General features: G+C 34.2%; 1 protein-coding gene across 1 annotated transcript in view; it reads right to left on the bottom strand.

Moving 5' to 3' along the window:
• Positions 1 to 19088, bottom strand: part of MYO16 (myosin XVI) — a 727392-nt gene that overhangs the window by 582088 nt on the left and 126216 nt on the right. Inside the window, exon 4 of the mRNA XM_001375684.5 lies at positions 11922 to 12065. Coding sequence (XP_001375721.4) covers positions 11922 to 12065 — 144 coding nt within the window. The remainder of the gene's footprint in view (positions 1 to 11921; positions 12066 to 19088) is intronic.

Here is a 19088-nt window from a genome sequence, read left to right as displayed (position 1 = left end):
GGACATGAACAGGCAGTTCTTAGCCAAAGAAATCAAAACTATTAATAAGCACATGAAAAATTGCTCTACATCTCTTATAATCAGAAAGATGCAAATCAAAACAACTCTGAGGTATCACCTCACACCTAGCAGATTGGCTAACATGACAGCTATAGAAAGTAATGAATGCTGGAGGGGATGTGGCAAAGTAGGGACACTAATTCATTGCTGGTGGAGTTGTGAATTGATCCAACCATTCTGGAGGGAAATTTGGAACTATGCCCAAAGGGTGATAAAAGACTGCCCTTTGATCCAGCTATAGCACTGCTGGGTTTGTACCCCAAAGAGATAATAAGGAAAAACACTTGTACAAGAATATTCATAGCTGCACTCTTTGTGGTGGCCAAAAAGTGGAAAATTAGGGGATGCCCATCAATTGGGGAATGGCTGAACAAATTGTGGTATATGTTGGTGATGGGATACTATTGTGCTAAAAGGAATAATAAAGTAGAGGAATTCCATGGAGACTGGAACAACCTCCAAGAAGTGATGCAGAGTGAGAGGAGCAGAACCAGGAAAACATTGTACACAGATACTGATACACTGTGGTACAATCTAAGGTAATGGACTTCTCTATTAGTGTCAATGCAATGTCCCTGAACAATCCGCTGGGATCTAAAAAAAAACTATCCACAAGCAGAGGATAAACTGTGGGAGTAAAAACAACGAGGAAAAGCAACTGCCTGACTACAGGGGTGGAGGGGATATGACTGAGGAGAGACTCTAAATGAACACTCTAATGCAAATACCAACAACATGGAAATGGGTTAGAAACAGGAACACATGTGATAACCAGTGGAATCGTGCGTAGGCTATGGGAGAGGGAAAACTGGGGGGGTGGGGGAGGAAAAGAAAATGATCTTTGTTTCCAGTGAATAATGTTTGGAAATGACCAAATAAAATAATGTTAAAAAAAAGAAAAAGAAAATTTAATTAAAGTAAATTGAAGTTACTAAAATTAACTTAAAATGGGTGAGTCTTGCCCCTTACAACATTACTTCATTCTGTGAAATTGTCTCTAAATGTTACTGATAAGACTAGGTAGCTTTTTATTCTTTCCAAGAATCCCGAGAGACTTTTCTAAAAAGGAAGAAATAACTTAAACTATAAAATGTTAAATTATAAATCTGAACATTTAGATACCTGACTAAAATTACCCAGAATATAGAGGTTGTTTATTTTGTGGCACAAAGTCATCTATATCCAAAGCTATATGTTTATCGTGTCCAAGACCTCAGGCAGAATAATGTACAATTTAATACATGAATGTCTCTCAGGGACATGTAAGACAGAGGAACAGGGATATGTAGGAAATGACAATAATAACAAATTCATGAAGCTATGTTGTACCCCTGGAAAGAAATCTTGCCTTGCTCACTATATATTTTTTTTATTTTTGAAAAAAAAAAGCACCTTTACAACAGGACAAGAATGTTTGGACAATAGTCCAACTGTTCTCCTTCTCCCTGATTTTATCTGCTGTTTTCATACAATCTGGAAGCAGGAGAAAAGTGGTTTCTGTCCAGACCTATTATCCACAGATATTTCTAGCTGTCATCATAGCTTAGTTTTTCTGGCTTCCTAAATGTGATGAATGTGGCAATCTGATCACTGTTGTGCTTCTTCCTTGAAGAGGCTCAAAATGACAGTTGATATCTTTTGACTCATAATCATAAGCTTCATTCTCTCCCACAGTCTTTGAAGTCCAGTGGTAGGACAAAAGTCAAAATGACCAGAGCTGGCTTAGGTTATAGTGGATGACCTTGGCATCTTTGATATCTATCCAAACTATAAGCTTTCTACAGTTTCTATTTTCACAACCTTTATTGCCATTGGAACAAATTATTCTCATTTGCCCCTTCCTCCTGGGAAAGTCTTCACATGCCTGGGATAGATACTCCCAACTCACCAACTGTTTGGAAACCCATTTGTTTCCTTCAAGTTGGTTTAGTCCATTTACCAAGATGGTTTGCTGGGGGTGTGACTATTGCATATGCTAAAAGCTTCTTCGAGCCACAGGGGAAAGCTGGAGGACAAGTGGACAATGAAGGAAGAAGCAGCCATGAAAAGGGCTCAAGGTACAGCATGTTCTGGGTTGACTAGTACCTCTGGAATGAGGTAATTTGATATGGTGAGCAATATAACAACTATAGTTTGGGCAATTTCTATGGAATTTTCAACATGTCCTTATCACTTTTTGGAGAAGAAGGAGTATTTTATTAGATAATATGAACACTTGGATTGCTTTGATCATATATAGAATTATATATATATGTATATATATATACATATATATATATATATATATAGTATCATAAGAAAAGAGGATTTTTTTAAACTATTGTTAAAGGTAAGGACAGACTATCCCTCGAAATCATCTAATTCCCTTTACTCTGACTGCAAAATAAACAACAGATTTCCTAACTAGATTTAGAAAAATTGCATGGATTGGACTAAAAGGTCACTGAAGCTATGAAGTTTCCCACCAGTATGATTGAATGTCCTTTTTCATCTCCTATACCCCATCTGAATCTTCTCCCTGACTTCAGCTTGGTTATTCCCACGTAGTAATTTAGAATCTCATTTCCCTTTTTCTACAGACATTCTCAGATAGCCTTTATAACAATAAAGTATAATTTTTCCTTCATCCGACTATCCAGTAAAGCTATCAAGTTCATCCATCCATCCTTCCTTCCTCCCTCCTTTCCTCCCCTTCTTTCTTCCCTCCTTTCTTTCTTTCTTCCTTTATCTTTCTTTTCTTCCTTTCATCTTTCCATTTCTCCCTTCTTCCTTCCTTCCTCCCTCCATTCTTTCTTCCTTCCTTCCTTTCTCCCTTCCTTTCTTTCTCTTTCTTTTTCTTTCCTTCCTTCCTTCCTTCTTTCCTCTCCCTTACCTCACATATAAAAACATTTATAAAATCTGGTCTTTTTACCTACCTACCTCAAAATCTTTCATACCACCAGTGCTTCCTACTTTACTCTTTCACAAGATTCTTTATCTCTATCAATATTAGATGTAACTTAGCATATTATAAACTGCATTCAAACAAGGGTTAAAGTATTTTAAGTTAGAGTTTTACTTCTAATTGGTTAAATCACAGTCTTTGTGCCTCAGATTTCCCATCTGCAAAGTAGAAATAACATTATCCCTTCCTATTTCACAAAGTTGTTATGAGAATGGATTAAGTATTTTGAGAATGGTAAAGCAGTGTAGTTTAAAATGTAAAAATAATAAGACAATAGTTACTAGGCTGACAAGTTGAAAGCAAATTGAAATAATCTTTAATATTTTAAATCTTTAATTTTTAAATTCTCCTTGCTGACAAAAAAGAGTCAATGGATAGAGTGATAGGCCTCATCAGGAAGACTTGCATTCAAATCTAACAGACACTAGCTGTGTGGTCTTAAACAAGTCACTTAATCCCTGTTTGCTTTAATCTAGCAGAGAAGGAAATGTCAAACCCCTTTAGTATCTTTGCCAAAAAAATCCCATGGACAATAAGGTCCATAGAGTCACAAAGAATAAATTATTGAACAACAAATGATTTCATTATTTTTACCCTGAATGAACAACATTGTGGCTGGATTGCCAAAAATTCCCAAATGAAAGATATTTAAATAAGTAAGATTTTATCTGTTGTAAGAACTGTATGATTTTACAAGTAGGTATAAAATTGGTGAGTATTTAGCAGAAGAGTAGTGCCATCTGCTAGAGTAATTCATTTGGCAAAAAGACTACCAGTGTTTACAGTATCTAACTCCTACTCTAGGAAGTGTGATTTAAAGGCAACATCAAACCTCTAATAGTATAAAGCTCACAAAGTCAGTATAGCAGAAAATGTACTTGTCCTTATGATAGACTCACGTTAAATATATTGATTGGATAATTCCATGTAACTCTTACAGATGAAATCTACTAATGCTTTAAGGAAGGACATTTTCAGAACCGTATAGAAAAATACATTACATAAAGATCATGAGACTTTGCCTGTAGGGGTTGGCTAAATCAAATTTTATATTTATATAAGGTCTGATCCTCTCATCAACACCCCTTTCCTTTAGAATTTGTTGGCAAAAATGAAGAACTGTATTTACAAAGTCAGAGTTTTAAAAGTGACTTGTCTTACCAAGTTTTATGCATCATTCAGTTATGGCTGTGGAAGAATCTTCAAGTTAGCTACAGACATTGCTAAAGAATATGCTATCCAAGGACTAAAGAGTTAGCTTCTCGATGGCCACAAAATGAAATTCTAATCCTAATCATTCATTCCAAGGAAATGTGTTCACAAGAAACACTAAACAATTGAGTGGGACTATTTGAATATAAATCCAACCTTATTAGTAGAGGAAAAAAACACTTCAGAGTCCATGCTCCTCTAAGCATGGGTTGATGGCATCATTTTCATGTTCGAAGGACAGTACAGTCTTATTTCAATTGCTGAATAGCATGCTACTTAGATACTGCAAACCTTTCCATCCTTTATCACAATACTAATTTTTTAAAAGTTATTCTGAGAGTTGTCAGGCTCTGAGTGCATATAGTGGAGTGTGATGAATTTCTGACACTAATATGGGAAGTCTGTAACATTGGTGTTATACCTTTTCTGTGAAAACAGTATCAACATCACCTTTTATATATATTTTAGTGAAGCTTTAGCACTGTTCAAAAACAAGGATGACACTATCCAGTTAAATGAATAATTCAAATGAAATATTCTGTCCCAGTCAAGACACATCTAAAGTACCATGTTACTTTTGGGTACCATATTTTTAGGAAGGATGAGTTAGAGAACATCCCAAAGAATGGTCTTATAATCATGCTGCATGACAAACAACTAAAGGAATTAGAAATATTTAGGTTGGAGAAGAAAACAAGAGCCGGGCTATCTTCATGTGAAATCAGAATTGATTTTTTTCTTCTTGGTTCCAAAGAAAAAAACTACAAAGAATGTTGGAAATTGTAGTATCCAATCTTGGCTCAATGCAAGGAAATTTTCTTGACATTTAGAGGTATCCAAAATCTATAATGAGCTACCTTAGCAGGTTGATCTTATTCGCTTTGGACTAGCAGTCAAAAGACCCTGATTCAAATCTTGTCTTTGATATTTGCAATCTTGTGGGCAAATGCAAGTCACTTAACCTTTTTCAGACTCAGTTTCACCATCTTTAAGATATGAATTATAATATTTAAAATTGGCAGGTAGATAGTGACTTCAAGTGAGGAAGTCCGGAGTTCAAATTTAGCCTCAGGCACTCAGTAGTGTAAGGGTTAATTTAAGTAGTCCAACAAGGTGAGGAGAGCAGTTGAACAGAAACTTTGTTTAAGAAAGAATTACAGATAGGAAGATAGATAAGAGGAAAGAAATATTATTAATCTTATACCTTATAAATATACTTAAAATTCCTAATACTACCTAAAATTTCCTAAAACTATCCCTATCTGTCTTCTGAGGACAGGTTCTTCTGCCTGGCACATCAGGTCTACCTCACCTACTCTATCTATAAATTATTCACTAGCCAACTAACTCCCTAAAATAATAAACAGCCACCAGTCACTCACTCCTTCAATCAGTTTTCTATAGCAGCCTAACTGTTAGTAGACAACTGCCAGTAGCCCCTTGCTTCAGAGACAGAGCTCCTGGTCTCTAGAGATCCCAGAGGCAAAAGATCCCCAACTGTCAGTGGCTGCTTCCTTTCTTCTCCTCACTGACCAGATCTCCCCCTTAACTTCCTATCAGAGGGCAAGCTACTTCCTCTCCTCAGTCCTGCTCTTCCTGGTAATGGGATCTTCAGCTTTGGCTCACTGACTCCTATTAGTTCTGATCTACTTAGAAATCCTGCTCTCTACCCTCTTACAGAGAGAGAGGGAGAGATTAAGAAAATCCTTTTAACACATCCCCCTGAGATCTTTTGGGAGACTAGTCTCCCCAATGGATCTTTCAAATATAACTCTCTTATTCTTATACTCATGTTTCTAGTCAAAGTTGCCTACACTATTAATTCTTTCTAATAGAAAACTATATTAATATGAGAAACAGGGATAAGGAAAGAGAGAAGTAAAGAAAGCAAAACAGATCTTGATTTACAAACCTCAAATTACAAACAATTACAAATAATTATAGTGATAAAATTATAAATAATTACAGTTACAATTATTTCTAAAGTTATTGAATACTTGAGTATAGCTTCTGCAGTTTAACAACAAGTGTCCCCTTTTTCCACATAAGTAACATATTGGTGTTTGGTTTGTAGATTCTCACAAAAGAGCCATAACTACCCCATAATTTGTATCTCTTTTTTCAAATTTTCCCTTTAGTACTTCTATCTCCTTTCTTAATGCCTCCACTAATTTACTATCACCTTCATCTTTCTTTTCATGCCCATTATACACATATACTGCCACTCTCCTTAATTCATCAAGGTCAATATTTGGCCAGGTTGGATGGCTGGTTTGGAAATAGTCCTTGACCACCCTGCAACAATTTTTCACAAACTGCCTTCTCAATTGTCCAAAATCTCTTTCTCAGGCCAAACCTAGGTCTATGTATTTTCCTTCCAATTCTATAAGTCTGTCCATGAACTGGGAAAGATTTTCATCAGTCTCTTGTCTGAGCTTGTCAAACTCTTCCCAGCTACTTGGTCTGTCAGAACATGCCCTCATAGCTTTGAGTACTGATAACCTAGCCTGATACAATCTAGTATAATCAGCTTCATTGGTAAAATCCCATTTGGGGTCTTTTAGTGGCCAGTGAACTGTTCCTCTTCCCCAAGTCTCATTAGTAAGCAAGATAACCTTATCTTTCTCCTTTTTTGTTAACAGCTCCTCTAACAAATGTTCAAAATCAATCCAGGTTGGATAAAATTATTGATGTAGGCTTTCCAGCCTTTTGATAACAGCTATGGGCTCATCCTCAAAAGAAGGGGTGCTTTGTTTAAATTCCTCAATATCCTGAGATGTAAATGATTTTTGATGTCTTATGGTAACCAAATCTTCTTTAGTATTAAAGGTTGTTACCTCTCTTAAGGGACATAGGTATCAATCTTGATTTTTTTCTTGTTATTTCTTTCTCTTGGGTCTCTGTTTGAACTGCAATGGAGTTGGTGGAGGAAGTAGGAACAGTAGGAGAGACAGGCTGATTAGAGTGAGAGGTAGTTTCAGTAAGTTGAACAATAATTTGGGTCATTTGAGAGATAGTCTTTAATGTATGCAAATCAAGCCTTGAAGCATGCTAATTGAGTCTCAATTAAGCTATCATTCTATTGTTTCTTCTTCTTAGAAAGAACTAAATTATTTGGTAAATTTGGTATATTTGAAATAATCCTATCAGAAGAAATATCCCCCAAAATAACAGCCTGAAAAAACCAGAAACTGGGAGCTGTGCCAACTCATTAATGCTCTCAGCAAACAGGGGTTATTTGAAATAGGCTGGAAACTCCTCCTTCACTATGTGTGCCATAATTTCTAGCTCCATATTGAATTGCATATAACAATTTCCTGCACTTCTATTTTTTGCCTATGTATTCTTTTTTTAACCCATATCTTCCATCTTAGTATCAATACTGTGTGTTGGTTCTAAGGTAGAAGGGTGATAAGGGCTAGGCAATGGGGGTCAAGTGGCTTGGCCAGGGACACAGAGCTAGGAAGGGTCTGAGGCAAGATTTAAACCCAGGACCTCCCATCTCTGGGCCTGACTCTCAATCCACCAAGCTACCCAGCTACCCACCTTGCCTGTGTATACTTAAAAAGAGAAAGGGATGAGACTTGGTGAGCAGCTAGGAATTTGATTAACCTGTTAATCTTCTGTTCCTCACTTTTTACTATATTATCCCTTTAATAGTAGCTATGTGACCCTGAGCAAGTCACTTAACTCTTCATTTCCTCATCTAACTGAGGTCCTAAATATAGTCATGAAGAGACAGACATTACTGAAATTACTGAACAACAACAAAAATATTTATATCTTTCCTCATGGGGTTAGTGTGACCGGCTCATGAGATAATGCATGAAAACACTTTACAAAATTTGAAAAATTATATAACTGAAAATCATCATTATCATTTATCAATCTTTGCTGTCATTTTCTTAGACAATTAAATATAACTTCAATACAATACTATTATACCACCATATGACTCACAATATGACACTGATTAATTAATTCCACAAATACTCCTTAAGTACTTACTCTGTACTATTAAATGTATAAGCATGCAGTAGATTTAATAAATGATTTTGGAATTAAGTTGAAATGAAGACACAATCTCAAGATCTTTGATATCAGGGACTATATCTCATCTATCTTTATATAACCTAAGATGCCTAGTCACATGTGTTCTTTAAACTATATAAATATTTAATGAGTTTTATCACATAAATTAATTTAGATTATACTTACTATTTGTTTTACCCCATAAAAAGAATAGTAAGTTTCTTAAAACGTATAACTCAGATTGCTCCCAAACCCAATGAATTCAGTGAAGTAGACATTTTTATTTCTGAAATTGAATTCATTCTTTGTCATCCCCATCATATTCTAATAATTTTCCATAATCTTTCATTCAGATATTTAATTTTAATTCCTAAATGAGTCAATAGGAAAAAAGGAGGAAAGTATAAATACTGTGGGTAAAAAAAAGGAAAAAAATAACATGGCCAACAGAATCCATAGGTTTTGTCAGAATTTATTTTTCACATACTGTATAAATTCCTATGTCAGAGTTCTGGATTAGAGAGGCCCCACTTAATTCCTGTGTCAGGGCCCTAGATAAGGGGTCCTATCTAGTGTACTGATTTTTACATATTCTTTGTTCTTAGTAATCCTAAGGAATATTTTCCTTTTAATAAAATCTGGTTGATGGGCAAAAGAGAGGATAATTCTCTTCCTACCAGCATGACTTCCATCACCTAACGAGTGGGGAAGGATTGAGTTTGATGTTCTGCCCCCTACTTAGCTATTTACCAGTCAGATATGTCTTGGGATATTCAAGGGATCAGCTAAATAATAAGCTCCCAAGGCTGTATTTAGGTACCCAGGCCAAAAGGGGTCAGAAACTTTGACTGTTGAGGTAATCATTTAACCAGAGTAGGGTGCCTTGACTGGTCAATTAATAATTTAATTAAAAATCCTCTCTCTTGAGAATTTCAATCATGAAGTGATTGTTTCTAATGAAGTGAAGTGAAGGTTTCTAAGTGGGAGAGCAGTAATTTGGGTTAGATTTAATCTGTATTCACAATTCATATTTATCTCCTGACCTACCAACTTTCACCTTACCTAATGTTAACCTGTTTTTTTGTTTGCCTTTGTTATCTCAAACTCAGAAATCCAAAACCGAACTCTATCTTTTCCCCTAAACCTACTCTTATACTAATTTTTCTGTTTCTAGAAATGGTGTTACCATTGTTCTAATTACCAAGTCTCAAGACCAACATACTTCTCAATCCTTTATGCTCTCTTACCTCCTTTTTACAGTTAGTTTTCAAAGCTTATCAATGCTACTTTCATTATTGCTCCTCTATTTGTCCCCATTTCCCTCCCAGTTTATACTTAGGTGACCACCACATTATATAAGCTCCTTCCTCTGTTAGGCATTCAATCACCAATACTCTATATCCAATTATCTTTCTAATCTGATTTCCCATTTCAATCCTTTATATACTCTTTTGTCAAGTACAACTCATCTGATTACTATCTCTCGTTCATGGCATGCCACCCCATTTCAGGATTCCTTGCCTTGGCACAAGTTGTTCCCCATGCCTAGAATACTTCCCTCACCTCCACTTTCTGGAATCCCTAAGTATCTTCAAGGCTCAATTCAGTTTGATTCCAATAGTTGCTACTATGCCTCTCCACCATTTTATTTTTTAAATTTCATGTATATATATATATATATATACATACATATATATGTATGTATTTTATATGATGTGTATATATATATGTGTGTGTGTGTGTGTATGAATATACATAATACCTGGTATTTTCCTCCAGTGGAAAAGAAATTCCTTGCAGGTAGGGACATATGTGTGTGTGTGTTTGTATCCCCAGCTTTTAGTATAGTGTCTGACACACAATAGGCCTATAGTAAATGTTTTTTGAGTGGGTTAGAATTCAATTAATAAGGAAATAATGTACTTTTTAACTGTTTGCATAGAATATTAGTAGCAAATCAGGGATATAACATTTAGCTTTGGAATAGATATTATTAAAAAGGTGATTTGCTCTGGAGGTTAAGAAGTATTGTCAGTTAACAAGGCACCCATTTAAATCTCTTGGGAGTTTTGTATTATTTGAGGATACAGCTACTGCAGAGGAAACACAAATAGACTATCATTGCTATGAATTTTAAAAATCAATCTTACAATGCTACTGAAAAATTCATAGAGGAATAACTTCTAGTTGGAGATGCTAATTCCAGTCCATTATTCTGAAATCACATGTGTAATTACAAACAGATTTAACCAAATTAGATGTAACAATGACATTTTTATTCTATTCAACAAAAATCTCTTAGGTAATTTAAATATACAAATATTCTTAAAACTGCTTCAAAACAGTTAAGGGCCTTGCTACAGAATTTATTAAAAATGAATTAAGAAACTATGTAATTACTGGAAAAGATCTAAATGAATCTTAATCCATTCCCAAGTCTCTCACATTAAGAGAAGATCTCATTCTTGGAAGCCATTTTTAAAACTTCCCAATTTCTAGTGTTCACATTTTCTCTCAAGAAAAATCAGTATTTTTTTTCTGCTGACTAGACTAATCTCTGACTTTTGTTGTTTTAGAAATTAGAAGACATGGGAATGATCCATTGGCTCTTCTTCATTCTAAAAAATGCAATTATTTTCCTGTTTAATATACTACTGAATTATTGTAGCCTCTCTCCTCCATTTGTACGCAAAAGAACATTTTAGGGCATGTATATTTCCTCTATACAAAGCATATACCCACACATTCACCCACTCACCCATGACCACACACATATATATTACACACACATATACCCTCAAGTACTATCTACACAGGTATGTCTGTACACATTCATAGTTATATAAACTTCTAAGGGATCTTAAGAGAAAGTCAAAAGAAATCTATAGCAAGTTCTGAGAATTTCCATTCAGTGGACTAGTTTTCATTTCTATGATGCTTTTGTCAAACCATCAAAAAGAAAAGGAAGATCCCCTTTATTCCTCCTCCTACATTTCTACTTCTTTCTCAAACTCTTTTATATGTATTCTAATGCTTTGCTAAAAATAAATCAAGCTGAAACACCCAGCGCCAACTTTAGCACGACAAAGATACTCAGATAAAAGTCCAAAGACTCAGAAACAAAAAAGCCTATTAAAGAAAAAAGAAAATAACTTTCAATTGCAACGTGATTTTTGTTCTTTGCATGCCTGTCTATCTATCATTGAAGGCTTTAATTTTCATGCAGCTGAAATTAGCTTAAACAATTTGAAATAATTTCTTTTTTATTATACTTTGGGATACTTTACTTGACATAATGAAAAACCATGGAGTTAATATTTTTTTCCTCAGATTCCCAGTTAAGTTGAAAGAAAGAAAGTAATGGGGAGAATTAAAAAAGCTATTAACTGACTGTCCTATTTGGAAACAATTCATTGGTTTTAAGGACATTTCACTCTCCAGGAATAGTTTCTGACAACACCTCTAAATATTTCAATTTATGATATATACAATCAGTAGCTTCAGCACTCTTATTATACTGGTTTCAGGCAAGGTAGCAAGACAGGTAAACTACCAGATTGTGCATATTTATTGAAATGATTTAGCGTATGTTTTTATGATGTCATCAGTTACGTATATAAACTTGTTAATATGACCTGTTTCGAATAAGCTCATAAGAAATCATTTCACTTACTAGAAGCAGTAGGAGAACAATGTCAGGGTGATCACATGCACAGGCAATGTGCATTGGTGTCCAAAAGTCTTCATCCTGATGATTTACATTCACTCCTTGTTCAATTAGTATTTCTGCAGCGAAGGCATTGTCATAGCGGGCACACTGGAATTGAGAGAGAGAAAAAAATACAACCTATAAAATGTGAAAAAAAATGATCATAATTTTTTTTTTCCAAATGAACAGGACTCAATGAAACTTCAGCTTCAACTACTCAGAAGCTCTGCAAAGTACACCTTTTCCTCAGACTTTCCCAAAAGGAACATATTAGACATAGCATCTAAAAGGGACACCGATGTTGTGAGAAGTGGAACTGGAGAAAAGTCAACATGAAAACAACAAATATGGGGAATGAGGTAAAGATTATCCATTCTAAAGAAAAGAAGGCTAAACTTTGATTCCAGTTCAATACAACAAATAGCAATGTAGGGTCTATGATTTGAAGTATATGTTATTCTCACATGCTATATTTTGGCCAAACTTATTGATTTGCTGTTTTTCATAGATGACAATTCTACCTCAACTACCTCAACACTGTGCCTTTGCTCAGGCTGTCCCTAATACTTGGAGCACATTCTCTTCTTAGTTCTGCTTTGTAGGATTTCAAATTTCCTTCAAAGGTCTTCATAGCTGTTGTCTCTTATAATATGAGGCTTTTCCAGTTCTAGTGATTCTGCAACATAATGAAAATGTATTTCTTTGGTAAATACTACATATTTACTTATGTGTGTACAAGTTGCTTCCTCCAACAGAAGAGCAGTTCCTTGTAGGCTGGGAAGTTTTGAGATTGGTTTTATTATGTAGATCCACAATAGTTACCACAATTCTTGACACAAAGGAAACACATAATCTATGATTTTGATTTATCAATCAATGAGAGAGGAAGAAAACATAACAAATGAATATTCCTTACTGTCTAAACTCCCCTCAAATCTTATTGTTTCATTAGAGAAAGTAAAGAGTCATTAGTCAGTGAATAAGCATTTATTTATTTTAGAATTGTTACTTTCTGTCTTAGAATCAATGCTTTCAATTTTAAGGCATAAGAGGAGTAAGGGTTAGGCTGCTAGAGTTGTGGCTTGTCTGGTGTGATGCATGTAGGAAGTGTCTAAGGTCTTATTTGAATGCAGGACCTCTCATTTCCAGGTTTGGTTCTCTATCCATTGAGCCATTTAGCTTTCCTTCACCAAGCATTTATTAATATAATAATATAATATAATATAATATAATGATCCTAGTAGTGAATAGTATACACACTGGTAAAGTGCAAAACAAAGTGTTATGTGAGTTCCTTACCAACCACTAGTCAAATCAGGGAAATATTTTATAGAAAATGCAATGTTTAGATTCTGTATTGAAAAAAAGGGTAGAAATTCAAAAGGATAAGTCTATTCTAAATATAGCAGAAGTAGAAACACAGAAGAAAAACAACTGCTTGAATACATGCATTGAGTGGATATAGCTGGGGATGTAGACTCTAAATGAACATCCTAATGCTAACACCAACAACATGGAAATGGGTTCTGATCAAGGACACATGTAATACCCAGTGGAATTGCACATCAGCTACAGGAAGGTTGTGGGAAGGGAAGGAGAGAAAGGAATATGATTCTTGTAACCAAGGAATAATGTTCTAAATAGACTAAATAAAATTTTTTAAAAAATAAATAAATATAACAGAGAGTAAAGGCACAGATATGGGAAGCAAAGTAAGTATTCCAACGATAGAGAACCAATTCAGTAAATAAGCTAGGGGCAGTTAATTAGCACTGTGGATAGAACATTTGACCCAAATCAGGAAGATAAGTGCAAATCCAGCTTCAGATATTTACTAGCTGTGTAATCCTAGGAAAAGTCAGCTGGGTGGTGTAGTGGACAGAATCAGGAAGATTTCTCTTCCTTAATTCAAATCCAGACTTGGGGCAAATCACTTTACCTTGCTTGTCCCGCTTTCTTCATCTGTAAAATGAACTGAAGAAAGAAATTACAAGCCCTTCCAGTATTTTTGCCAAGAAAACTGCAAATGGAATCATGAAGAGTCTGACACAACTAAAACAACTCAGCAACAACAATTGTAGGCAAGCCTTTTAATCTCTGTCTCTGCTCCCTGAACTATAAAATGCATATAACACTAGAACCAACCTCCTTGGGTTGTTGTGGGGATGACATGAGATAATATTGGTTAACCACAACATCTTGCCCAAAGTGGGCACTTAATAAATACTTGCTTTCTTCCCTTTCTCTACCTACGATTTTCTAAAGAAAGAAAAAAAAGGATCCTGACTTCAAGAAAATAATATTATACTTAGAGGACCTAAGGATGAGAATGACAAAAATAAGTAAATGCAAAGAATATATACATAATATAATTTCTGGAGGTAGACTGTGTCCATAATTGTAAAGATCAGAAAAGATCTCATGTTCAAGTTAGGAAATAGTACATGAATTATGTTTTGAAAAATGTTGGGCATTCTATGGGGTAGTAATGAAGATATCATCCATTCAAGGAAATGATACTTCTTTTACCTTCTGGTTGCACAATAAATCCAGTTCTACAATTCTTCTTTGACTGTTCAAAGAAAAATTGTAAGCCATTCTTCCATTTAGCTAAAACTTTCTTTTGTCTTCTGGTTTCATTTATAACAATAGTTCCAGATTAAATCAAATCATTTCTTCTTGTAAATGGTCAATGTTCAGTCACAAGACAAGAACCTTGTATTTAGAGTAGCACCATCTATAGTAATGTTTTGCAGGATCTGAAAACCATTGTTTTTATCTTTTGGGCTCCTTTCCTACCACTATCATTACAGAAATAGGAGACAGAAAAACCTGAGGACCATTTTGAATTTTTCTTTATCTCATAGGCCAAAAAATTCAATTCTAAGTGACCATCTTTTCTGTATTAATACTTTACATACTTTGCTCACCAAGCGAGCAGAGCCTGTCATCAAGACCGTAATCGAGGCCAATCCCAAATGATAAAGACTCCCAAATCATGTACTCTTCATGCAAAAAGTATAAAATGAGAGAAATCGCACAGAAAAAGCAAGACGTTTTGGGGAACAACAACAACAAAACAAGTGTAAAGGAAGAGAAGTAATTAAAAAAAAAAACATGCCAAGGACATACAAGGATGAAACTGAAAAGAGAATGACTATAGTCAAACAAAGAGAGAAACAAAGCTCCTAAAAACTTTCATTTCATTCAATTAACATCAATTACAGTGGAGAAATCTCATTGGGACAACTCTTAACAGACTGTGCTGCAGAACGAAATGGAAATGATAATAAGGGAAATATCCTTACTGCCACACAGCTCTCATAAACACTAGCATGTCTTAGTGTTGTTACTTCAAGCTAAAATATTACAAACTGAAAGCTACTGGATTGGGAAGTAGCCATATATTATCAGATTAGGTGAAGCCAGTACTAAGGAGAATCAAGTGTTGACTAATTTTTAGTTCTAAACTCCCTGGCTCTTTTCATCTCTTCTTCATGAAGTTATCAGTTAGAGGATGCATAAATATTGCTCATAAGAAGCCTAGTGTTGTCATGTATTTCTATTTGAGGGAAAAAAAGAAAAAGAAATGGACTTCAAAAAGATGACCTGTAGTTTGTTATAAGGAAAAATTTCCAGATTTGACAAAAACAAGAAGTACAGGAGGAGACACAAATAGAGTATTTTGTTACTCTTTTCATTAAATTTAATAAGCATATACTTTTAAAAAGCTACAGAGCAGATATTCATAATTTTGTACGATAGTGTTGTTCTGTTTTGGGCTATGTTAATGTTGGAATTTATTAATTTCACAATACAAAAAAATTAATTTGGGATTATGAGTTCCTGATCTTTAGATAATAGCAAATTTATTTCCATTATTTTAAATATTTTGCTTTTTGGCATAAAATTAAAATACAAGTCAGTCTCAAAACAAACTAGATGATTAAAGGAAGATAAAAGCCCTTCAGTGATGATGAATCTAGTGTTTGCTGAGGCAGCCCATTGAAATTTTGTTGACTGTTAGGAAGGGTTTTTTTCTTATATCAAGCCAAAATATTCATCGTTTTAATTTCTACTACTTGATTCTAGATTTATTATAAGGATTCAAGACAAACATATCGAACTACTCTTCCACACCAATTCAACCCATTCTTTGGTCTTCCCCTGTGCCATAGAATAGTTTTTTACAAGATCTTTATTTTTTCTTTAGCATAATACATTTATTGAGAGGAATCCTTGCATGAAAATTTCATTCTGATAATTTAATTTTTATGCAAGCATTTAAAGGATGCTATTGCCAACCTGACACGATGGTATGAGCCTATAATCCCTGACACTGAAGAGGGAGAAGTTGGTGAATATCTTGGAGTCCTGGACTAATGTGAGTTAAATTGATTGGGTGTCTACTCTAAGTTGTGTAATAATATGAAGAGTTCCTGGAACTGGACACCACACAGTCAAAGAGAAGTCAGCAAGCCCAGGTCAGAAATGGAGATGATCAAAACTTCAGTGCTGATCTTCAGTGGGATTGAACCACAGAGGCCAATGCACTTCTAGCCCAGGTAAGATTGGGAGTCTCAGATACTAATCTTAAAAATACCTGTCTCAAATGCAATACTATTCACAAAAACAGGGAATCTCAATACAGTCTCAAAAATGAACAAAAATATAATTTTCTATTACTAAAATCATATACAATATTGCAAGATTTAATTGTGAACTATTTGTCAAAGGATAGTCTAGGTCCAGGGAAATAACTAACTGTACCTTAACCTACTGCCTTTGCCTCATTAGTTCGACACTCTAAATGTGGTCTCTTCCAATCATTTCCATTCCATGACACAACTGTATTTCCCATAGCATGAAGGATACAATAGAAAGGAAGGATATGGTTATCTCTAAGTGCCAGAACAGCCCAATAACCCAAATAAGCAGCTTTGGGTAATGAGATTTTTTTTTTTTTTTGCTAAGGGAAACCTGAATGCTAAAGTTGACACACTTAAATGTATATTTACTGACCCATCACTTTTGGAATAAGTAGCAAATTTAGATGAAGAGGAGCTCATTCACAATATATGCAACATTGTCCATTTTTCTATTAATAGAAAATGGTTTCTCTTCAAAGTTAAGTCTTATGAGTTTAAAAGTAAACTTATTTTCATCTGCTTTTGTTCAGGAATTATTTATGTGGAGTTTGATATGTTTTTTTACATTTTTCTCAAAATAATTCCACTGTTATGCATGGATTCTGCAACGAAATGAGTTATGAGATTTTAGTATTTAGTATTTAGCTGTAGGATGCACCCTGAGAATTAAATATAGCAACTTCTTGAATTTGGCAATGCAACAGGGAAAAATTTCCTGGGTTCACAAAAACCAAGAATACTTAATATATTGTATACATATTATAATATCACAAATACATTATGAAAAACTAATACTGATAAAAAAGTAATGCTCTAATCAAGTTCTGCAGAGAAGCCATTGCTGCTCATAATGCTTAGATGAAATGGAAGTCATTAATTATAAATTTGCTAGTAAAATAGACTATTATGTCCAGGTATAAGTATCTCTCTTGCTCCTGAATCAAAAAATCTTTCAGGATTTATTATTTGCTTTGCTATTTAACGCTTATGACTTGCAGGTCTAATTCACAATTTTCCACTTAGGAAACATCTATTTTATTTCCATCTCTTTATTGCCAAAAATAGCATTTTTCTAGAAATATTTTGATACATATTCCTTTTACTAGTGATATCCTTAGAGTTCTATTCTTAGGAGTAGAACATGTATGTCAAAGGATTGATGCAGGGAACTACCTATATATTTTAACTTTAGGAAAACAATTTAATGAGTGAGAAATTATTAAGCAATATATACTTTGTTCTAGGTACTGTGCTAAATGCTGGGGATACAAAAACAAGACAAAATCTCTCTCAAATTTCTAACAGCCACAGAATAGAGACAGCATACAAAAAATGTACACACTAAATATAAATAGGATAAAAATTGGTAAGCAAAAATTAAATGTTTTTTTCAAAATGATTTTATTGTTTTACTAACTAAATATTAGTGTGTCATCTTTGCATAAGCTCTCAAACTTTTACTATTTCCATCTTTTGTTATCTTTGTCAATTTGCTGGATGCTGAATGTTGACTTAATTGTTTGCAGATCTTTGTGAAATATTTGTTTCTTTCTTTTGACCATTTTTATTTTGGGGAAATAGCTTTCTGTAGTTGTCTATATATTTTGGATTCTAAACTCTTACCTCATCCAAAATATTTTATATAAATATTTCTTCTCCCCACAATTGGCTATGACTGTTAAAATACATTGTCCTTCATCGCTAGAAGTCACTGGATCTTTTCAGTTCAGATTCTGCTTTCTCTTATTACTCTAGTTATTAGTACTCTTTCCTTTCTGAAATTATCTTATATTTGATTGCCTATATGTACAATATATCCTCTCCTCCCCAAGAAGAGCTGCTTGAGGGCAAAGGGTATTTGTTTACCTTTGTACCTTCAAAGTCTAGCACCATCATTTGGATGCAGTAAAATAAAATTTGCTAAATTGAATTGATTATTTCTTTTCCAAATTTTAACTTTTTAAATCACTCACAAGTACAATAAATAATCCTTTTGTCCAAACTACTTAACAAGATACTAAAAGTACCAAGAAAACATTTAAAGCTTTAAAACAGAATCATCTTTCCTGTGAATTTTTGCATAAAGTAATACTTAACAGCCACATGCCCCTTAGTTCATTAATCAGGTTTCCTATAGAAATTCTTTAATACGTATATTTCCCTCAGTTCACTAACTAGTGTTCCTTTAAAATTTTTGTTAATCTAACTTAATCTGTTGGAGTTATAGGGGAAAACAAAACAAAAATTGCAAGTATCTTAATTCATTCATTTATTCTTTTGTCAAGCCTTTATTTAACACCTATCAGATAAAATGCATTGTGCTTAGTAGTGAGAGTAAAAACACAAAGAAAAATTGTGTCTGACATGAAGGAGGTCATGTTCAGCTGCCTCTATTGAAATCCAGGGTCATTGTATTTTTCATGCTTCTTTCTGCCAAATCACAAGTATAGACTTTCAATCTTTCTTTGGGAGATATTTCTAG

This window comes from Monodelphis domestica, chromosome 8, assembly GCF_027887165.1.
Source record: "Monodelphis domestica isolate mMonDom1 chromosome 8, mMonDom1.pri, whole genome shotgun sequence".
Classification (NCBI taxonomy): domain Eukaryota; kingdom Metazoa; phylum Chordata; class Mammalia; order Didelphimorphia; family Didelphidae; genus Monodelphis; species Monodelphis domestica.
Note: the sequence above shows the minus strand (reverse complement) of the source record. Positions and strands in the feature narration are given on the sequence as shown.